Here is an 18368-nt window from a genome sequence, read left to right on the forward strand (position 1 = left end):
ATCTTTGTTTGTATGTGGTGCTGAGGATCGAACCCGGGCCACGTGCATGCCAGGCGAGTGCGCTACCGGCTTGAGCCACATCCCCAGCCCAGCATCCAGTCTTAAGCTTGTTGAATGGCCTATGCAGCAAGCACTCTGAGCTCAAGAGTGATAACAGCTCTCACTGTAGGTGACTGCTAGTATCAGGAAACAGGAGGACCACCTGCAGCAGCAAATCTGATAGCAAGAAACTGTACTCCTCTGGGAGAAAGGAGTGGTGGGGTTGGCCAAGGCTACTGGGGAAAGTCTGTGGGATCTTACCATCTCCCATACCCTTCCTGAGCTGAACAGAGAGCAGACCAGGAACACTGGGATGCTGGGAAGGCATGGAGGGACAGTTAAGCATCAAGAGGGCAAACAGACTGAACAAGAGGGGTCATGAAGTGAAGGTGGACTTCTGACCAGAAAGGACAGACACCCAACCCAGCTGATATCACAAGTAAATGTTCACAGGCCACAAGGCAGTTTTTGGCTAGTCCCTCAGATCCTCAGCCAGATAGGCAAAAAGCTCTCTCTCAATAGAAAGCCAACCAACCAGGCAGACTTTTGGGTGAACAGGCAAAATCCCAGGGAAAACAGACTCCCAGCTGAACAGATAGCCAGACAAATGGGGAGATTCCTGGGTGTGTGGGAGAAAAAAAAAATCAACCGGACATCCAGATAGACCTGTGGCCAGAAAGAAATATGGACCATGTCTCCCCAGTTTATTGAAAGGTGGACCTCAATCAAGCAGAAAACAGAACCCCTCCCCCTAAATGGACAAAGATGTTATCTCAGTGGAAAGCTGACCCACCCAGTAGGCCTTCAGCTGGACAGAAAGACTTACTCTCCACCAGTAAGACAGACATCGGCCTGAAAATGATACCCTCAGCAGGATCCAGTTTTCTAGACAGACAGATCCTGCCAAGGCTTCCCAGTCAGGCAAACAGACTCAGCCCTATTTGAACAGAAAATCCCTAACTAGCCAGCAATCACTAGGTCAGTCTTCCTGTCCCTTGCTTACCACCATAGATATGCCAGTGACCCCTCACTGTTGCTACTCCTTCCAGGCACCACCCAGTCTTCAGTGACCACTGATCTATATCACAATAGTCCACTGAGACCTTTCATGATACCTCAGTTACTCGCTCATAAAATAACTCACACCTCCATGACTCCCCCAGAAAATCTTTTTCTACAAGTTCACAATATTGTGTCCCACCCCACTGAGACCAGCAACCAATGCCCATCCACGAAACGAATGATTCCACTGGCATTCACTAATATTGAGCAGGAGGGGCTGGGGTTGTGGCTAGACGGTAGAGCATTCACCTAGTATATGTGAGGTACTGGGTTTGATTCTCAGCAGCACATAAAAATAAATAAATAGAGGCATTGTGTCCACCTACAACTAAAAAAAAATTTTTTTAACAAATACTGAGCAGGAACTGTTCATCACTTGTCTAACTTCTGAATCCTCAGTAATTAAAAATAATATTCCAAATCCCAATAGTCCCTCAGTTACTTTCATTGCTAGGCACTTTCTTGCCCCAAACAAACCACTGACCTTCCAGTGATTATAATTAACACCCTATGGCCTCATTAGAACACTCAAAAAGATGGAATTGCTAAATATTAAACACTAACTGGAGGGGACTCCCAGTGACCCCACAATAAGCAGAATAACTCCAGTTGTTTGATGACTCACTTTGATCTCTCACTTAAGCCACAGCCAGCAAACTAGTCTGCAGACCACAAAAAAAAAAAAAAAAAAAAAAAAATTTAAATTTAAATATCTGACTGCTTTCATAGCAGAGGGAAGCAGCTGGGACAAGAGAACAGAGAAAGCAAAGCCACTTCCTATCTGGCCTTTTGAAAGTTTGCTAATCCCTAAGGAAAGGAGGGAAAGGTAAGGTACTGGGGAATGAGAATGATCAAATTATGTGCATATAGGAATATGGCACAATGAATCCCACTATTATGTATAATTATACTATACCAATTAAAATATTTGTTCATCCCTGACAAACATGATTTGTAATGAATTGAATTGACAACCTGTTAATAATGACCTTGTTGACCTTTCAGTGTCTTGTCCTGTCCCAGTGACACTTTGACACCTCAACCACCTCAAACTGACCTCCACTGATGATGCCCCCTCCAATGACTCCCCTAGAAATATTTCCATAACCCCAGCGACAGATCTACCCAAGCCATCTACCCAAGCCTGTTCTTGTCAGGCTCCTTGGCACCCAACCACTCTCTCCTTCCTCCCCTCCAAGACCTAGGAAACAGGGACAGCAGCTATTTCTCCATCCTCCTGACCTTCCAGTGATTATACATCCTGTACATTTTCTGATGTGGCGACAGAAAAAGCAGCTCTTTTAAAGGGGTTGAGAACTCCTATCCTCTAGAATGCATTTCCAGTGCCTCAATTCTGTTTCCCTGGCAGGTTTGTGAGGATAGAGATTCTCAAGTTAAAACTGGATCCTTGTGTCCTCCAGCCCTTCCCAGCCGGTCTCGAAATAGGAAAAACCTGAGGAAATACAGATATAGAAACTTCCATCTCCTCTCGCTTTTTCCAAAGTACGATAATCATTCCTCCTCGCGGTCTCCCCACCCGGACCTTCTTTGGACCCAAATGGAGCACACTGAGCGGGACATCCCATGCTAAAGTTCCCCGGGGTGGGGAGAAGTAGCGTGATCTCGGCCACCATCTCTACTGATGGCTGCTGCACTACCCTGTTTTGGTCCTCAATGCAGCCTGACTTCCAGGAGACCTGGTCCGAGACCTGGTTTCATCCGCTCAGAACTTGACTAGTCACAGAGGAGGGGCGAAGATCCGGAATTCAAGGGGGAGAGGAAGTGACAGTAGGAGAGTGCCGACTAAACCAGCGGAAGCAGCAATCAAAAAAGAAAAAAAAAAAACGGAGAGAAGCGCTAGAGCTGTACTCACCAATCCAACGCTCAAGGACCTAAGGCTCCAGCAGCCAAAGCAGCTCAGGCGCCTGTGGGCGGGACAGGGCGAGTTTCGAGTGCCATTGGCTCCTGGGTGCGCCTTGCCAGCTGTCGCCCGTCTTCCAATGGTTGGTTACAACGAAGGCGGAGCCCCGGCAGCCTTCCTCCGCCTCCCTCAGTGTCTACACTAGCTGGTAGCGCTGAGCGCATCTACTGGACGGGACCTTGCTGGCGGACGGTGCCATGAGCCACAATTTGGACGCGGCGAGGAGCTTTCTGGAGCAGCTGGAGGAACAGGGCGGCCTGAAGGGGGAGGTTCTGGCCGCGGAGTTCAGTGTGAGTGGGTGAATGTGTACAACTGGGAGGCGCGTTTCGGCTCCTTACCCTGGACGGTCCCCACGTCTGTCCTGTGCACTTTGTAGGCTCTGGCTGTCCTGGGCTGTCTCCCTGCCTCGAGGTCTCTTGTTTTCCTCTCCCTCACACCTCTAGCTCTCTCGCGCTGTCTTCGCCCTGCCTACAGGTCCCCAGAGAACAAAGTCCACGGCCCGCTTGGAGGGTTCATACACACTCGGGACCCAGTGTCCTGGTCGCACTTGGGGAACAATGCCCCTGTTGGGCAGGGCAGGCCACGCAGGTGCAGTAGAAGAGGGCGATGGCACACCTGCGCTGGAAGTCCCACACCCAGGCTACACCTGACGACCTGGGTCACCCTGTGATTCCAAGGAACGGGAGGAAGAGGAACAGGGAGGCTCTAACGCGGAGTGGATGAAGGACGTGGGTGAAGGACACCGATAGCCAGGGCTTTTCGGATCCCTCTGGTCTCAGCCTCCTTGTTGAAGTGGGGACGTTAATGACCAAACTGAGAATTAAAAAGTGTAGGTAAAAGTGTCTAGCATAACCTTTGGGGCCCACTTCCTAGGTGCCTTTGTCACGACTTAAAAGATTCTAAATATTTCAATAAGGGTAATACAATCAAAGCTTAACGCTAGAGTAAGAAGCACCCTAGGCATGGGCATACTACAGGCAATAAAATATTTAAAATGTATCTTACGTACCAAACATAGAAACATACTGTACAAATACTCAAACCTGATATATGATGGTATGTATCAAATTTAGAAATATGTAATATATAAATGTATAAAAATAAATGTGATTTTAAAAAGGTGATTTACACAACAAACATCACATAACTTCAAAAAACAATACAACAAATATAAATCTAATAAACACCAAAGATATTCAATGAATTTGTGAGTAAATATAAAGTAAGGAGTGGACGTAAGTATAAAATATAAATAAATATAAATAACTTACACATGTAAAAATTCTGTAGTATATAAGAAATAGAGTAAATGTAAAATATATAATTTATAAATATAAAAATATACATAAACATATAATATCGATGTGGTATATAACCACTACAGAGTCAATGAAGCGAGCATTGCTGAGGGCCCCAAAGTGAAATGCTGGGTGGTGAGGGTATCCTTGTCCCAATCCTGACTTCTGCACTCCCAGGCCTTGGTTTCTCATCTGTGTAGTAGAAATTCCTATTAGCGTTGCCCACTACAGAATGGTGACCATCAAGGCTTAAATTACTGATGAGCATAAGTAAAGCATTTGGAAAGGTGACCACTTGCAATGGTGGCTTGGAAGGTATTATTATCATTATGGTTATGAATACCTGATAATCTACCAATAAGAAGTTACCTTATTACATAAATAGTGTACATTACAATTCACATATATTGTAAATTGTTTTATTATATTAAATAATACATATTTCATTCCAATTATTATTGCTTACAATACAGCATAACGCAGACTACCCAGGTGCAGTGGCTCACACATGTAATCCTTTTGACTCCAGAGGCTGATGCAAAAGGATTGCAAGTTTGAGGCCAGCCTGGGTAACTTAGGGAGACCCTGTCTCAAAATTTAAAAAATAATAATAAAAAGGATTGGGGATGTAGCTTGGTGGTAGAGTGCCCCTGGGTGCAATCCCCAGTACCAGAAAGGGGGGGGGGGCGGGGAGTACATGATAAAAATACTGATTTGAGTGAGCAGGGGCTAAATCTGGGTTCTTTGCCAAAGCCTCCTGGGTGGGACCTTTGGCAAGCCCCTCAGGCATGTGTGAATTAACTTTCTTATCTGCACAGTGAGGATGCAATAACAGCACCCACTTCAAAGGGACCTTGTGATGATTAAATGACCTGAGCAGAGCTTAGCACAAAGAAGGGTTCTGGTCTGCTGTTATTATTGTACTGTTGTTATTATTAGGCTTGTGCCTCTTGGAGTCTGCACTCACTACCCTTCCTCCACCCCCTCACCACCACCACCACCCCAGACCATTGCCTTGGATTCCAAGTGTCTTCTTGTCCCAGGACTCTGACCTGGCTCCTCTTTTCCATTGCCTGCATTCCCTGTTGCCTCACTGTGCCTCCCACCAGGACATCCGAGTGCGCTCAGCTGCCTGGAAGGCTGATGGGGTGCGCTCCACCGAGGTTGGCAGTCGGCCAGAGAATATACAGAAGAACCGCTACAAAGATGTGGTGCCATGTACGTAGGAGGGCTTCTGTGAGGAGTCTGTGTGGCTCCACACACACCCTCAGGCCACGGTGGGCCCTTAATGTGCTCCCGGCGGGGCATGCGGGTTTCATCCAAGGGGCTGTCTGAGCCTAGACACACGCGTCGCCCTCAATTCCACGTTTCTCGCCTCCCCCACTGGCAGATGATCAGACGCGCGTGATCCTCTCCCTGCTCCAGGAGGAAGGGCACGGCGACTACATCAATGGCAATTTCATCCAGGTCAGGATAGTGGTCAGAAAAGGGGGCAGATTGGGGTTGGTGGAGGTTGGCAGTGGAATCTCAACGGCGAATGGGCCTTTCCCAGGGCGCAGATGGAAACCAGTCCTACATCGCTACACAAGGACCCCTGCCTCACACTCTGCTAGACTTCTGGCGCCTGGTCTGGGAGTTTGAGATCAAGGTCAGCTTGAGGGAGGAAAACAAGGTTCTGAGTTTCCACTAACCCAAATCACCTCCATCTCTGTTTACTCTTTTTGTCTAGGTGATCCTGATGGCATGTCGAGAGACAGAGAATGGGCGGGTAGGTGTCCTCAGCCCCCAGAGTGCTTGACTCTTACTAACTCCTCCCTAATCCAGAACCCAGTGGGAGTGATGTCACTGGGACTCAGTGAGAACCCACTGCTTCTCTCTAATCTTGCCTTGATCTTTTTTCCTTCTGTTCATGGGGCTCATTTCCCACAGTGTTGTTTACCCCTCTCCTGCTGGGCTTCCCACCCATACCACCTCACAGAGCATGACACTTTATGCTGACCATTTCCTTCGTAGAGCTGTGATCTCTATTTTTACTTCTCTTTATCCACTCGCTCAAACCACACTGGCTCTATTGCTCAGCTGTACCTCAGGCTTGTGCCTTGACCATTATATTATCTCTGCCTGGAACCTTCTTCCCCATCACCTCCTTCCAGCCTTCACTTCCTCAGTGAGACCCTCATGTACTCTCACACCATTTCAGACTCCAGCATTCCCATTGTCCGAGTTGCCATTTTCCTTCACAGTTCTTAACAACTTCTAACACACTAGATAATTCTAAACATGAAATACACTCCACAATGTGCTATTGTTTTAGCTTTCAATTACCTTTTTAAACCACTTTATTTAGTTACAATTCACCCACTTAAAATGTACGATTGTTTTTAGTATATTCCTGATGATTACACAACCATTCCCATAAGAAATTTTAGAACATTTTCATCAGCCCACAAGCAGTCACTGCCCATTTCCTAACAATCTCTAGAGCCCCAAGCAACTCCTAATCTACTTTTGGCCTGGTATAGATTTGCCTACTCTGATATTGCATACAAATGGAATCATATAGTGGTCTTTTGTTACTGGTATTTCATTTAGCATGTTTTTAATATTCATGCATACTGTAGCATGTGTCAATACTTCCTTTTATTGCTGAATAATATCCTATTGAGTGTATCTATCACATTTTGCTTATCCAATAAGCCATTTATTTCTACTTTTGGGCTATTAGGAATAATGCTACCATGAACCATTTACATACAAGTCTTTGTGTAAACATATATTTTCATCTCTCTTGAATATGTACCAAGTGGTAGAATTGCTAGGTCATATGGTAACTCTATTTTTAACATTTTGAGGAAGTGACAAACCATTTCCTATAATATAACTATATCAATTTACCTTCCCACCAGCAAAGTATTATGTCTCTAATTTCTTCACATCCTCACCATTTGCCCTTTTTATTATTATTATTATTATAGCCATCCTAGGAAATGGTATCCCACTGTGTCTTTTTAAAATCATGGTAAAATACATGTAGAATTTGCCCCCTAACCATTTAAAGTGTACAACTCAATTGCAGTAAGTACATGCACATTGTTGGGCAACCATCAATCACTATCCAGTACCAGAACCTGTTCTTCATCCCAAACATAAATTCTGTATCCAAACATAAATTCTATATCTATTAAACAACTTCCCACTCTCCTTCTCCCAGATCCTGGCCTCCTCTAACTTTTATTTATTTATTGGTGGTACTTGAGATTGAACCCAGGGCCTTGTGCATATAAGGCAAACACTACCAATTGAGCTACATGCCCAGCCTATTCTTCTATTTTTTCTGTCCCTCTTAATTTGCCTATTCTAGGTGCATAATGTAAGTGGAATCACAATACTCATCCTTTTGTTTGTTTGTTTCTTCCTCCCTCCCCTACCACCCAGGCACCATCTCTTTTTCTTAATTGTACTGTATAGAATTTCCAGTACAAAGCTGAATACAAGTAGCAAGTGCTACTTTTCTTCTTCCTATGCTTTAGTCTCCCACCATTAAATATGATGTTATCTGTGGATTTTTTTTTTTTTTGTAGTTATTTATCACATTGAGGAATTTCCTTTCTGTTCCTAGTTTCTTTCATGTTCTTATCATGAAGGGGTGCTGAATTTTGTCAGATTCTCCCCCCACAACATCTATTCAGATGATCATGTGTGGGTTTTATAGTTTATTAATTTGCTATATGACATTTTCTTTTTACATCTAGTCTTTTATCTACCTTTTTTCTTTGCTCTTTATTATTTTAGATATCATTTTGGCAACATGTTCCTTTTGTATGAAGAACTTAACTTTAATTTTTCTCTCATAGTGCAGTTCTACTTACAATAAACTTTCTCAGCTTTTATTAGCCTGAAAAGCTGTTTGGGTTTTATTGGGTTTTTTGTTGTTGTTTGTTTTTGTTTTTTGATTGTTTTATTTTGTTTGTACCTTGCACATGCTAGGCAAGCACTCTACCACTGAGCTACACTCCAGCCCTTGGTTTTCCCCCTGCTTATGTTTTTTTATCCCCCCAGCATTTTAGGATGTTAGACCATTGACTTCTGGCTTTCAAAATGTTTTTGAAAACATTTTGCTGTCATTCTTATCTTTGTTCATCAGTGCACTTTTATGTGATGCTTTTAACATTTTCTCTTTATAACTGTTTTTCAGCAATTCAGTCATAATCTGCCTTGGTACAGCTTTATGTATTGTCCTTGTAGTTTACTGACTTTCTTGGATCTGTAGGTTCATTATTTCATCATATTTTGGAAAAATTTTAGGTATTATTTCTTCAAATATAGTTCCTGTTCTCCCCTCTCTCCTTCCCTTTTGGATTCTAGGCATACATATATTAGGCCTTTTGGTGTATTTCCACAGGGAACTCATTCTCTATTTACTTTTCTCCAATCTTCTCTTTTTCATTTCAAATAGTTACTATTGCTATACTTCCATGTTCACTGAACTTTTCCTTCTGTGGTCTAATCTGCTATTAGTGAATTCTGCATTTTTTATATTTTATTTTTCCTCTGTAGAAGTTCCATTTAGATTTTTTTTTTGTATTTTTCATTTCATTCTTCATCATGTTTGCTTTCCATTTCATCTTTTGAGTATATTTATAACATTTATAATAGCTATTTTAAGGTCTTTGCTTCTTTCCTCATCTGTTATTTCTGGGCCTCTTTCTGTCAGACTGATTTTTTTCTCCTGGTTATGGTGTTCATTTTCCTGCTTCTTTGTATGTCAAGTAAATTTTTATCAGATGCTTGATATTGAGTTTTACACAAGTAAGTGTTGGATTCTGTTTTCTTCCTTTAAAGAAGATTTTGCTTTTTCAGAAGAGCAGTTAAGTTTCTTTTAGAACTTAACTTTCTTTCATTCAAGGGTTTTCAGTTTTGGAGGATGCTGGAGATTAAACCTAGAACTTCACACATGCTAAGCATGCCCTTTACCACTGAGCTATACCTCCAGCCCCTGGTGTTTGTTTTTAAGCTTTTAGGGCAGGTCTAGGGTAACCTTTATTCTAGAACTAATTTGGCTCTGCTTTGAATGTGTGATTACTTCTGGGAATCCTACTGAATGAAGGTCTTTCTATTCTGGCTGAAGAGAATGTAAATTACTTCTGTCCCATTGTGAACTCTAGGAAATATTCATCCTACAGATGCTTATTCTTTCATGAGAAGTTTTTCTTGCTTGGTTATACATTCTCAGATCATTATTCAGCCAAAGACTGAAGGTGGGGGGGACTATACATATTTCTGGAGCAGGTTTTTGTTTTTTTCTGCTTTTGTTTGCATGGTTCTTTCCAGAACTTTGTTCTGAAAATTCTACCTTGATCTACCTCAGCCATGATCTCTGACTTTTCAATTCAGTGGAATCACTGGGCTCTTCATGTCCTTCTGACTAGTAATGCCTCCAGGTAGTCTGTTTAGCGACCACAGTCCTGCAACACATAGCAACCAATTATGGACAACAATGGCTCATGCATTTCATCTAGCTTTTTAGCCTCTTGTAGTTGGAGGGTATCCTGGACTGCCTTCCTCCTGCAGGGCCAACAACTCACCTCCATGGGGCCTGCACATGTTTAATGAGATGGCTCTGTGGCTAGCCTCCATTTCAGCTGCAGCTGCCTGCACTTCTACCAGCAACACCTGAGGTGTTCAGTGGCAGCTGGAACTCTGAAGCTGACTCCCCCTCCTCACTTCCTGTCCTTCCTCCCTTACTTTTGCAGAAAAAGTGTGAGCGTTACTGGGCCCAGGAGCACAAGCCATTGCAGATTGGGTTTTTCTGTATCACCCTGGTGAGCTGGGGCAGCAGTGGGAACAGGGTTCTATGGGCCTTGGGTGTTATGGGAGGTTTCAAGAAAGAAACACAGGTGGTAAATATTTGGGCTGGGCGCAGAAGGATGAATCATTTTACCCCAGTCACCTTACACTCTGCGATACTCAAGAGAATGCTCTGGTGTCAGCATGTAAATGATCAAAACTCAATATATGTGTGTTGCCCAAGCATTTTTTTTTTTTTTTTCTCTCTCTCTCTTCCCAGTGCTGGGAATGGAATCCTGGTCCTAGAGCATGCTAAGCAAGCACTCTAAAACTGAGTTGCAACTCCAAACCCTAGCATTATTTTGGCTCAGATCATTTGTCTCTGTAATGTAAATGTGCCTAGTCATGTTCCTCAAATCTATTTTTTTAACCTTTTTTTTTTTTTATGGTGCTGGGATTTGAACCAGGGCAATGTGCATGTGAGGCAAGCATTCTACTAACTGAGCTATATTCCCAGCCCCTTTTTTTACCATTTCAAAAGAACTCAGGACAATCTCTCAAGTCACATATGTTTAATAAATACATAGTGCTTAATAAATAAATATAATGAAACTGTTTTGCTTTAGAACCAAAATATCTCTTGTTATCTATAAAGCAAGGCTTGTTTGGGTTTGTGTAATCCTCATTCTCCCCTCTCTCAAATGTTTCCTTCATGACAGCTTTGGAGAATGTTTGGATTAAATTATTTTTTTAAATGTTTTAAATTCAATATCTCATCAAAAATGTTTTGTATAAATGTGTTTGGGGGCACATTTGTTCTCCCTCTTCTTTTTTCTTCCTCTTCCCACTTACTCCACATACTCAGACAAAGGAGACACAGTTGAAAGCAGATATCATTCTTAGGACCCTTCAAGTCACATTCCAGAAGGTATGAAAGGGGAAGAAGTGGTGAAGGGGCTCTTGCATGGGGAGGACTGTTTCCTGCTCTGTAAAATGGGCACTCACAATAGTATACTCCTCAGTTATTATCGTATGATTTGTTTTTTTAAATCTTTGTGGTACTGAGGATGGAACCAGGGTCTTGCCTATGCTACATCCCCACGAGCTACATCCCCAGCCCTATCTGGTGGATATAAATGGAAGATACTTCTAGTAGGCCTGGCAAGTAGTAGATGCCCAATAAATGCTTTTTCTATTTTCTATTCCTATCTCAGGAATCCCGTTCTGTACACCAGCTGCAATATATGTCCTGGCCAGACCGTGGGGTCCCCAGCAATCCTGACCACATACTTATCATGGTGGAGGAAGCCCATCGCCTCCAAGGATGTGGCCCGGGGCCTCTCTGTGTCCACTGCAGGTTTAGTAAATGGGTTCTATGAGGTTCTATGAGGATCTGGTGATGGAGGGAGGTGAGGCAGGGAGAGCAGGATGTGGAAGTTTGGCTTTCCATCTGTTTTGAAAAACCTGGGGCCATACTTGCTCATGCTGCATGGACTGAAACTGTTAGTATTTGTTGAGGATAGACTGCCTGCTAACTTATGGTCAGCAAATATATGTGATTAAAAAGTTTTTCCTCTGAAATCATAATCTGGGGATTCTGTAAATCAAGAGGTCCTGCAGGGGTCTCCCTTCATCCCAACCCCAAATGCTCCTTTTAAAAGATACCTGGGTTGATCCTGATGAGCTTGCTCGGATTCTCCTTCTGTTAGTGCTGGCTGCGGGCGGACAGGAGTCCTGTGCATTGTTGATTACGTCAGACAGTTGCTCCTGACCCAGGTATGGTAGACCATCTGTGTGTGTGCAGCGTGCTCCACATCCACTAGGCCCAGCTCATACCACACTCCTCTCTCTGCCCTAGATGATTCCACCTAACTTCAACCTCTTCAACCTGGTCCTCGAGATAAGGAAGCAGCGACCAGCAGCGGTCCAGACAGAGGTGTGAGCTGCGGTCTCTTTACACCCAAGGACACAGGCTGGGTTTCCATTCCCCTCCCCTTGTGTTCCCTTGTTGATGGCCCTCACCTCAACAGGAGCAGTACAGGTTCCTGTACCACACAGTGGCTCAGATGTTCTACTCAGCACTCCAGACCACCAGCCCCCACTACCAGAACCTCAAGGAGGTACAGAACCTATTCCCAATCTCTTCCTGCTCATCCTCAACACCCTCAAACCCCTGACTCCTTCTAAGAACAGGCACTATCTATGATGGCTGTATGTGCCTCTGTCAGGCTCCCTTAGGAGGTTGTCCCCTCTTAAGCTTACCTCCAGAATCCATAGTGATCCTCCTCCATTAGGATGCTGGCCATTTTCTTCCAAAGCTTCATGACTCCCCTCTCCTGTTTCCGCCCCAGAACTGTGTCCCACTCTATGATGATGCCCTCTCCCTCTGGACTTCTCCAGCCCTTCTTGCCTTACCCCGCCCACCAAGCGGAGTGCTCAGGTACTGGTGCCATCCCTTTATTCTTCCCTTTCAATTTCTCAGGCTCTAAGGCCAGCCCTTTACTCTCTTGAAAAACCAGCCCCTTTTTGCTGTTCAGTTCACCAAGTATTTGCTGGCCCTTTCTTTGAACTGAACTCTGGGAACCCTCCCCGAGAAGACCACTTTATCCAAGCAGTACTGTTGTCTCTGCGTCCAAGTCAGTAATTAATTTGACAAATATTTCCGGATGCCATTCACTTGGAGTCTCCTGTTGGGTGCTGTGCGCACAGTTAAACCTCCGCAGCTAACTTCACCCTACACCCTCGAAACTCGCCCTCGGCTTTCCCTCCGGCTTTACTTAAATGCCACTACCTCGTATTTTGACTCAATAAACATTTACACGGAAATGATCACCCTTCAATACCAATCCGACCCACTTACCCCACTTACCGGCGGGGCGCTAGGGACCGACGACTCACACAAACAAAACGAAAGACTCCTCCCTCAGCCTCGGAGCCAACCCGCCCCTTCCCTCCTCTCCGGCGGGAAGGAAGCCGCGGTTTGGGCTGAGCATGCACACCCCTCCGCCCTCCCTCCGAGCTGCCGTTTCACTTCCTCTGCACCCTCCGGCTCTGCAGGAGCATCTCGGTGCCCGGGGCCCCTACTGTCCCCATGGCCGACACCTATGCTGTAGTGCACAAGCGCCGGCCCCCCGCGGGCGCCGGGCCAGTGGCGCAAGAGCACAGCACCGAGGAGAAGCCACTCTACAGCCAGGTGAAGTCACGCACCCAGCGTCCCGGGGCACAAACAGAGGACAAGCGGGTTTCGCTGCCTGGCCGCGGTGAGTCAAGACTATAGTGGGTTTGGGGAGAGTCCAAACCTACCTGCCCTTTTCGGGACCCCATCCTTCTGGGCTCCGCAGTACTGGGTGGGCCTGGAGGACCCCATCCCCTGGCCAAGTAACCCGGTGTGGCCACGCCCCCGAAGCTGGCGTCAAGGTTTCCCTGGCCACGCCCCTTCTAGTTCTTGGTGACATCCCGGAAGCTTCCGCAGGCCAGCAGCTGTAGGGTCCCAGTCCAGCCTCAGGCTGTGTAATCTTGTTTGGCTAAGTAGTCCCCGAAAGGCGGATGTCACCACCACCCCCCAACCTGGCCACACCTTTGGCACACACCCTTTCCAGGTAGGCACCCCCACACACACCAGATTGCCTCCTGGGACCTAGAAGTCTGTGTCCCCATGCCAGGTGGAGGACTATGAGATTCCTTGAGCTGACCTGTGGGGGGATTTCCTGCCCACAGTTCCTGCTAATCAAAGCCCTGCTGGGCCTGATGCCTATGAGGACGTGACAGAGGGAGCTCAGACTGGTGGGCTAGGTAAGTTTGGTAGAACCTGGTTTGCTGGGACTCTGCAGCTTTGGATGAACCTCAGAAGTTTGGGGTTTAGAAATGGGGTGTGGGGCTCAGGCTATCGGTGTCCGGTGGATGTGGCTGCAGAAAACCGGAACACCTCCAACTTGCGGAGGACCTTCCACAAGTTGCCTGCTTCTTCAGGCCGTAGAGTGTCTGTGAAACCTTATGGCACCCTTCCCGTCTCAGGCTTCAATCTCCGCATTGGAAGGCCAAAAGGACCCCGAGACCCCCCTGCTGAGTGGACCCGGGTGTGAGCTCTGCATCCATACCAACCTGTTTCTACATGTGTGCTTGAACTGCTGCTGGCCACCACTCTGCTGTGGGATATGTTGGGGATGGGATGCTGGGTCTGGATCCAAATAAAAATTTATTGGGGTGGGAATATGAGGATTTTTGCTCCAGTGATCAGCAGTCAAGACTTGAGGCTGGGTGACAGAGGTAGGAATTAATGCCTAGTGAGGCTGCCCTGAGAAGATCCTAAAAAGAACACCTGGAATGGGCACCACCACCACCCATTTCCCCCAGTTATGAAGATGAGAATGGACAGATGGACTGCCAGAGACTTCCCCTCTCACTGCATAATAGGTGGCCCATCCTCAGTATCTGAGCCTTCTTCACTCAAAGAGATGGATCCACCTCGAGAAATGTGAATGGATCCCTAGCCATTCAGACATGTCCAAGCCAAGCCTAGCCACAGCCAAGAAGACTGACCCCAGACAGACAAGAAGATCCCCAGACAAATGGATCACCAATCAGACCCCAAAACAGCCAGACCTTCAGTGGGATAAGTCCACTGTTGGACAAATGGACCCTACTGAGAGAGACCAACCAACAGCCTGAGAGATGAATCTCAAGAGACCACTGAGCAGACAGAGCCCCTAAAAGACAGACCCCTCCACCAGCTAGACAGCCAATGGTTCCCAGCCTGGTCAGATACACAGACATCTCAGCTAGACAGACCCTAACTCAACCCCTAGGTGGACAAACTGACTGACCAACCTCCTAGCTGGACAGATTTCCAGTCAGATAAACACCAGCCACACAGACAGATCCTCGAATGCACAAATATCGCAGTCAGCTTGCCAGACTTGCAGCTCTCCAGACAGATGGATCCCCAGCAGGCAGGCGGTCCCCACCAACACAGAACCCCTGTTTCAATAGACACATTGATGTAGCTCCTGCTGGGCAGGCAACTGGGTGGACCTTTGTTATGTTTGGACATGATATGTTCCTCAAAAGCTCCTGTTAATGCAGGAATATTCAGAGGTAAATTGATTAGATTGTAAGAACTGTGATCTAATCAGTCCATCTTAGATTGAATAGACTGACTAGATTGCAATTGTAGACAGATGGGGCTGTGGCTGGAGGAGGTGGGTCATTGGTGGTGTGCCCTGGAAGGGTTGTTCTGCCAGTGGCCCTTCCTCTCTCTGCTTCTTTCTGCTTCCTGACCCTGCCATGAGCTGAGTAGCTTTCCCCTGTTGCTCCCTTTTCCCATGATGTGTTGCCTCACATTGGACCCAGAGCAATGGAGTCTGCCATCTGTGAACTGAGACATCTGAAAACATGAGCCCTAAATAAACTTTTTCTACTCTAAGTTTCCTTGGTGAGTATTTTGGTCACATAACACAAAAGCTGACTCACAACCATTAGGCAGTCAATTGGCCAAACAGATGGACCCTCAGAGATATATCTCAACTTGGGTAGATCCTCCACCATCCACCATCTCCACCATCCAGACCAACTGCCAGCTGAGTAGACACTGCAAACCAACAGATGCTTATGGCAGACAGTCTCTCTGATATCAGATAGATGAATTCCCAGCCCATGAGATAAGTGGATTTCCCATTTGATGAATGAACCCTTAAGTTAGGTGACAAACTACCCTTAGCCAGAGATAGATGGACCCCCAGCTAGATAGACCCCAGCTAGATGGACACCAACTGATCAGACAGTTGATCCCCCAGGTGGACAGGTAAAACTCCCAAATGAGTAGACACACATCTTCAGATATTCAGATAGATGGACCCCTCCATGAAATCAGACCTTATCTAGACAGATCTCAGCCAGTCAGATGTCCCACCAGACTGACCCCTAGCTCTTGATCCAGATCACTAGACATATGTAGACTGCTGCTTGGCAGACACATTTGTAGTCAGCTAAACAGACCTCTAGCCTGTCAAGCCAGAAGGACCTGCCACTAGCCAGACATACTGATGAGCCTCCAAGATAGACCTCACTGGAAAATGGAACCCAGGCACACTGACTCTTAGCTTGACAAGAATCAAGCTGACCCTTAAACAGATCTCTGGCTGGACAGACATGCAGACCTCCAGTTACAAACACAACAGCCAACCCGACCCCCAGGTAGACTTCCACTGATCCAGAAAGATCTCCGGATGGACAGGTAGACACCTGAACCACTAGTCAGAACGTCAAACAGTGCCCCATCCAGAAAGACAGAACTTCAAATCAGACAGATCTCTAGGTGGACAAAAAGATAAGACTAAATTTATGCATAGTTCTTCCAAAACCCTGATTCTGTTCTGTGCTCCTCCCCCCCAATGTGATCTTCCTAGACAAGTCAGTGTCTGTCTGATATCAGGCTTATCCAGGCTCCTAACCATCACTGCTTGTACATTGTTCTCACCAGGCTGTTGGAAAGCTGACTTGCGTCCATGTTGTGCACAGACTGAGGCCTCTATGATGGGCAGGTACACACCCCTCACATAGTTATTATGAGAAGTCAGTGAAACAACAAATCAGGATCTCAGTTCATGATCCTCATGCTGTGCTTCATGAATGTCAGACCATAATTGGCTCTGGGTTCCCAGGTTCACCTTGGTCCCGACACAAGCCATTTGCCTTTTGGGTGTTGCTAAAAGGAGGATGAAGTTTGCTTTCCTTGGCTACAAAGCTTGCTGCAATGACTTAAGTGCTCTAAGATCTCTGCCCAAGAAATAGCACAACCAACAGAAACCAGGGAGGGCAGAGAAACTTTGGGGTTTTTCAGTGTCACAGGAAACTGGTGTCACCATGAGTCCAAACTCTTAGATGGAAGTTGGGGCTGATTATGTTGGAGAGAGGCAGGAAGGAGGTCCCAGGTTCCTGGTAGCAGAGGAGGGCCAAGCATAGACCAACCTCAAAGTCAGAAATATTACTTAAATGGATCTAGAGGGGAAAAGCAGTTGTGTCCTGAAAGGCAGGTGCTCTGACAGATTGAGGAGACATGTTCTCTCCAGAAAGGAAACAGAGGTCAATTAGAGCTGCCTCTTGGAGTCTATCCTGGAGGCCAGAAACCAGAACTATGGGGTTGAAGTTGACAGGACTGTGCTAATTTTTTTTAGGGATTAGGTTTGAGCTGAATAAAATGTATGTAATTCTCAGCTGCTCATTCTGGATAGAAAGAAGAGAGGTTCTAGCCAGGTGTGGTGGTGCACAGCTGTAATCCACTGCAACTTAGAAACTGAGGCAGGAGGATCACAAGTTTGAAGCTAGCCTGGGCAACTTAGTGAGACCCTGTCTAAAAATAAAATATAGCTTGGCTGTAAAGTACCCCTGGGTTCAATCCTCAGGCAAGGGAGGGGGAAGACAAAGAAGAACAGTTCTGCTGAAATTGAAGAGAAAGAACTGTGTCCCTGTGACCCACTAAGTAGGAAGACACCTAGCAACACAAAATTATCAGTAGGTTTTTTTGTATGTATGCAGTGCCAGGGATTGAACTTGGGAACTCATGTATGGTAGGCAAAGTGCTCTTCCAGTAAGCCATACCCAGGCCCAGCAGCTAGTAGGTATGCAGAGGCAGAGGATACAGGAAAGTACCAGGCTGACTCTGTCCATGTTTTATTCCATTTAGTCCTCAAAACTCTGTGTGTGTGTGTGTGTGTTTTACTGTGGATCAAATCCAAGGCCATATACATCATGCTAGGCAAGCATTCTAGTACTGAATTCTGCCCTGAAAATTAAAGCAACATTTTAGCTCCATATTACAGGTAAAATATTCTTTTAGGTCCATATTACAGGTGAAAATGAGATTCAGAGAATATGACTGTTAATTTGAAGTTCATATCTAATCTAGCAACACAGAGACCATTGATTCCATGAAAACCATGATAGTCCTAGGCAGGGTGGCACACGCCTGTAGTCCCAGAGCCTGTGGAGACTGAGGCAGGAGGATCACAAGTTCAAAGCCAGCCTCAACAACTTGGCAGAGCCCTAAGCAACTTAGCGAGTACTGTCTCTAAGTAAAATGTAAAGAGGGCTGGGGATGTGGCTCAGTGGTTAAGTGCCCCTGGGTTCAATTCCCAGTATCCCCCACAAAAAAATAATAATAATGGTCTCAGTGTTTGGTATAGAAATATATGGCTGTGGGCAAATAAGACCCTAATCTTCAAATGAATACTAATAGCTAGCACTAACTGGGTGCTTTGTATGTA

The 18368-nt window shown here is 45.7% G+C and overlaps 1 protein-coding gene across 5 annotated transcripts; it reads left to right on the top strand.

Moving 5' to 3' along the window:
- The first annotated feature begins 2957 nt into the window (after positions 1 to 2957).
- On the top strand, positions 2958 to 15529 carry Ptpn18 (protein tyrosine phosphatase non-receptor type 18). Of its 5 annotated transcripts, XM_046463753.2 has the most exons (15): positions 2978 to 3312; positions 5430 to 5538; positions 5711 to 5787; positions 5873 to 5968; positions 6050 to 6088; positions 10074 to 10142; positions 10973 to 11035; positions 11322 to 11464; positions 11817 to 11883; positions 11966 to 12043; positions 12138 to 12227; positions 12459 to 12547; positions 13165 to 13367; positions 13825 to 13899; positions 14122 to 15529. In XM_046463753.2, exons 1-15 carry the CDS (start codon positions 3220 to 3222, stop codon positions 14187 to 14189), a joined length of 1359 nt encoding a protein of 452 aa, XP_046319709.1. In that variant the 5' UTR covers positions 2978 to 3219; the 3' UTR covers positions 14190 to 15529. The 5 variants fall into 5 exon arrangements, 4 of the variants coding, with proteins under 4 accessions (XP_046319709.1, XP_046319710.1, XP_046319711.1 ...); XR_006856012.2 differs by lacking the exon at positions 12459 to 12547 and having other exon boundaries at positions 2958 to 3312; positions 14122 to 14195; XM_046463754.2 differs by lacking the exon at positions 10074 to 10142 and having other exon boundaries at positions 2980 to 3312.
- Positions 15530 to 18368: the final 2839 nt, after the last annotated feature.

The sequence above is a fragment of the Marmota monax genome, unplaced genomic scaffold (assembly GCF_021218885.2).
Source record: "Marmota monax isolate L192 unplaced genomic scaffold, Marmota_monax_Labrador192_F-V1.1 WCK01_AAM20220418_F8-fsc00034, whole genome shotgun sequence".
Lineage (NCBI taxonomy): Eukaryota > Metazoa > Chordata > Mammalia > Rodentia > Sciuridae > Marmota > Marmota monax.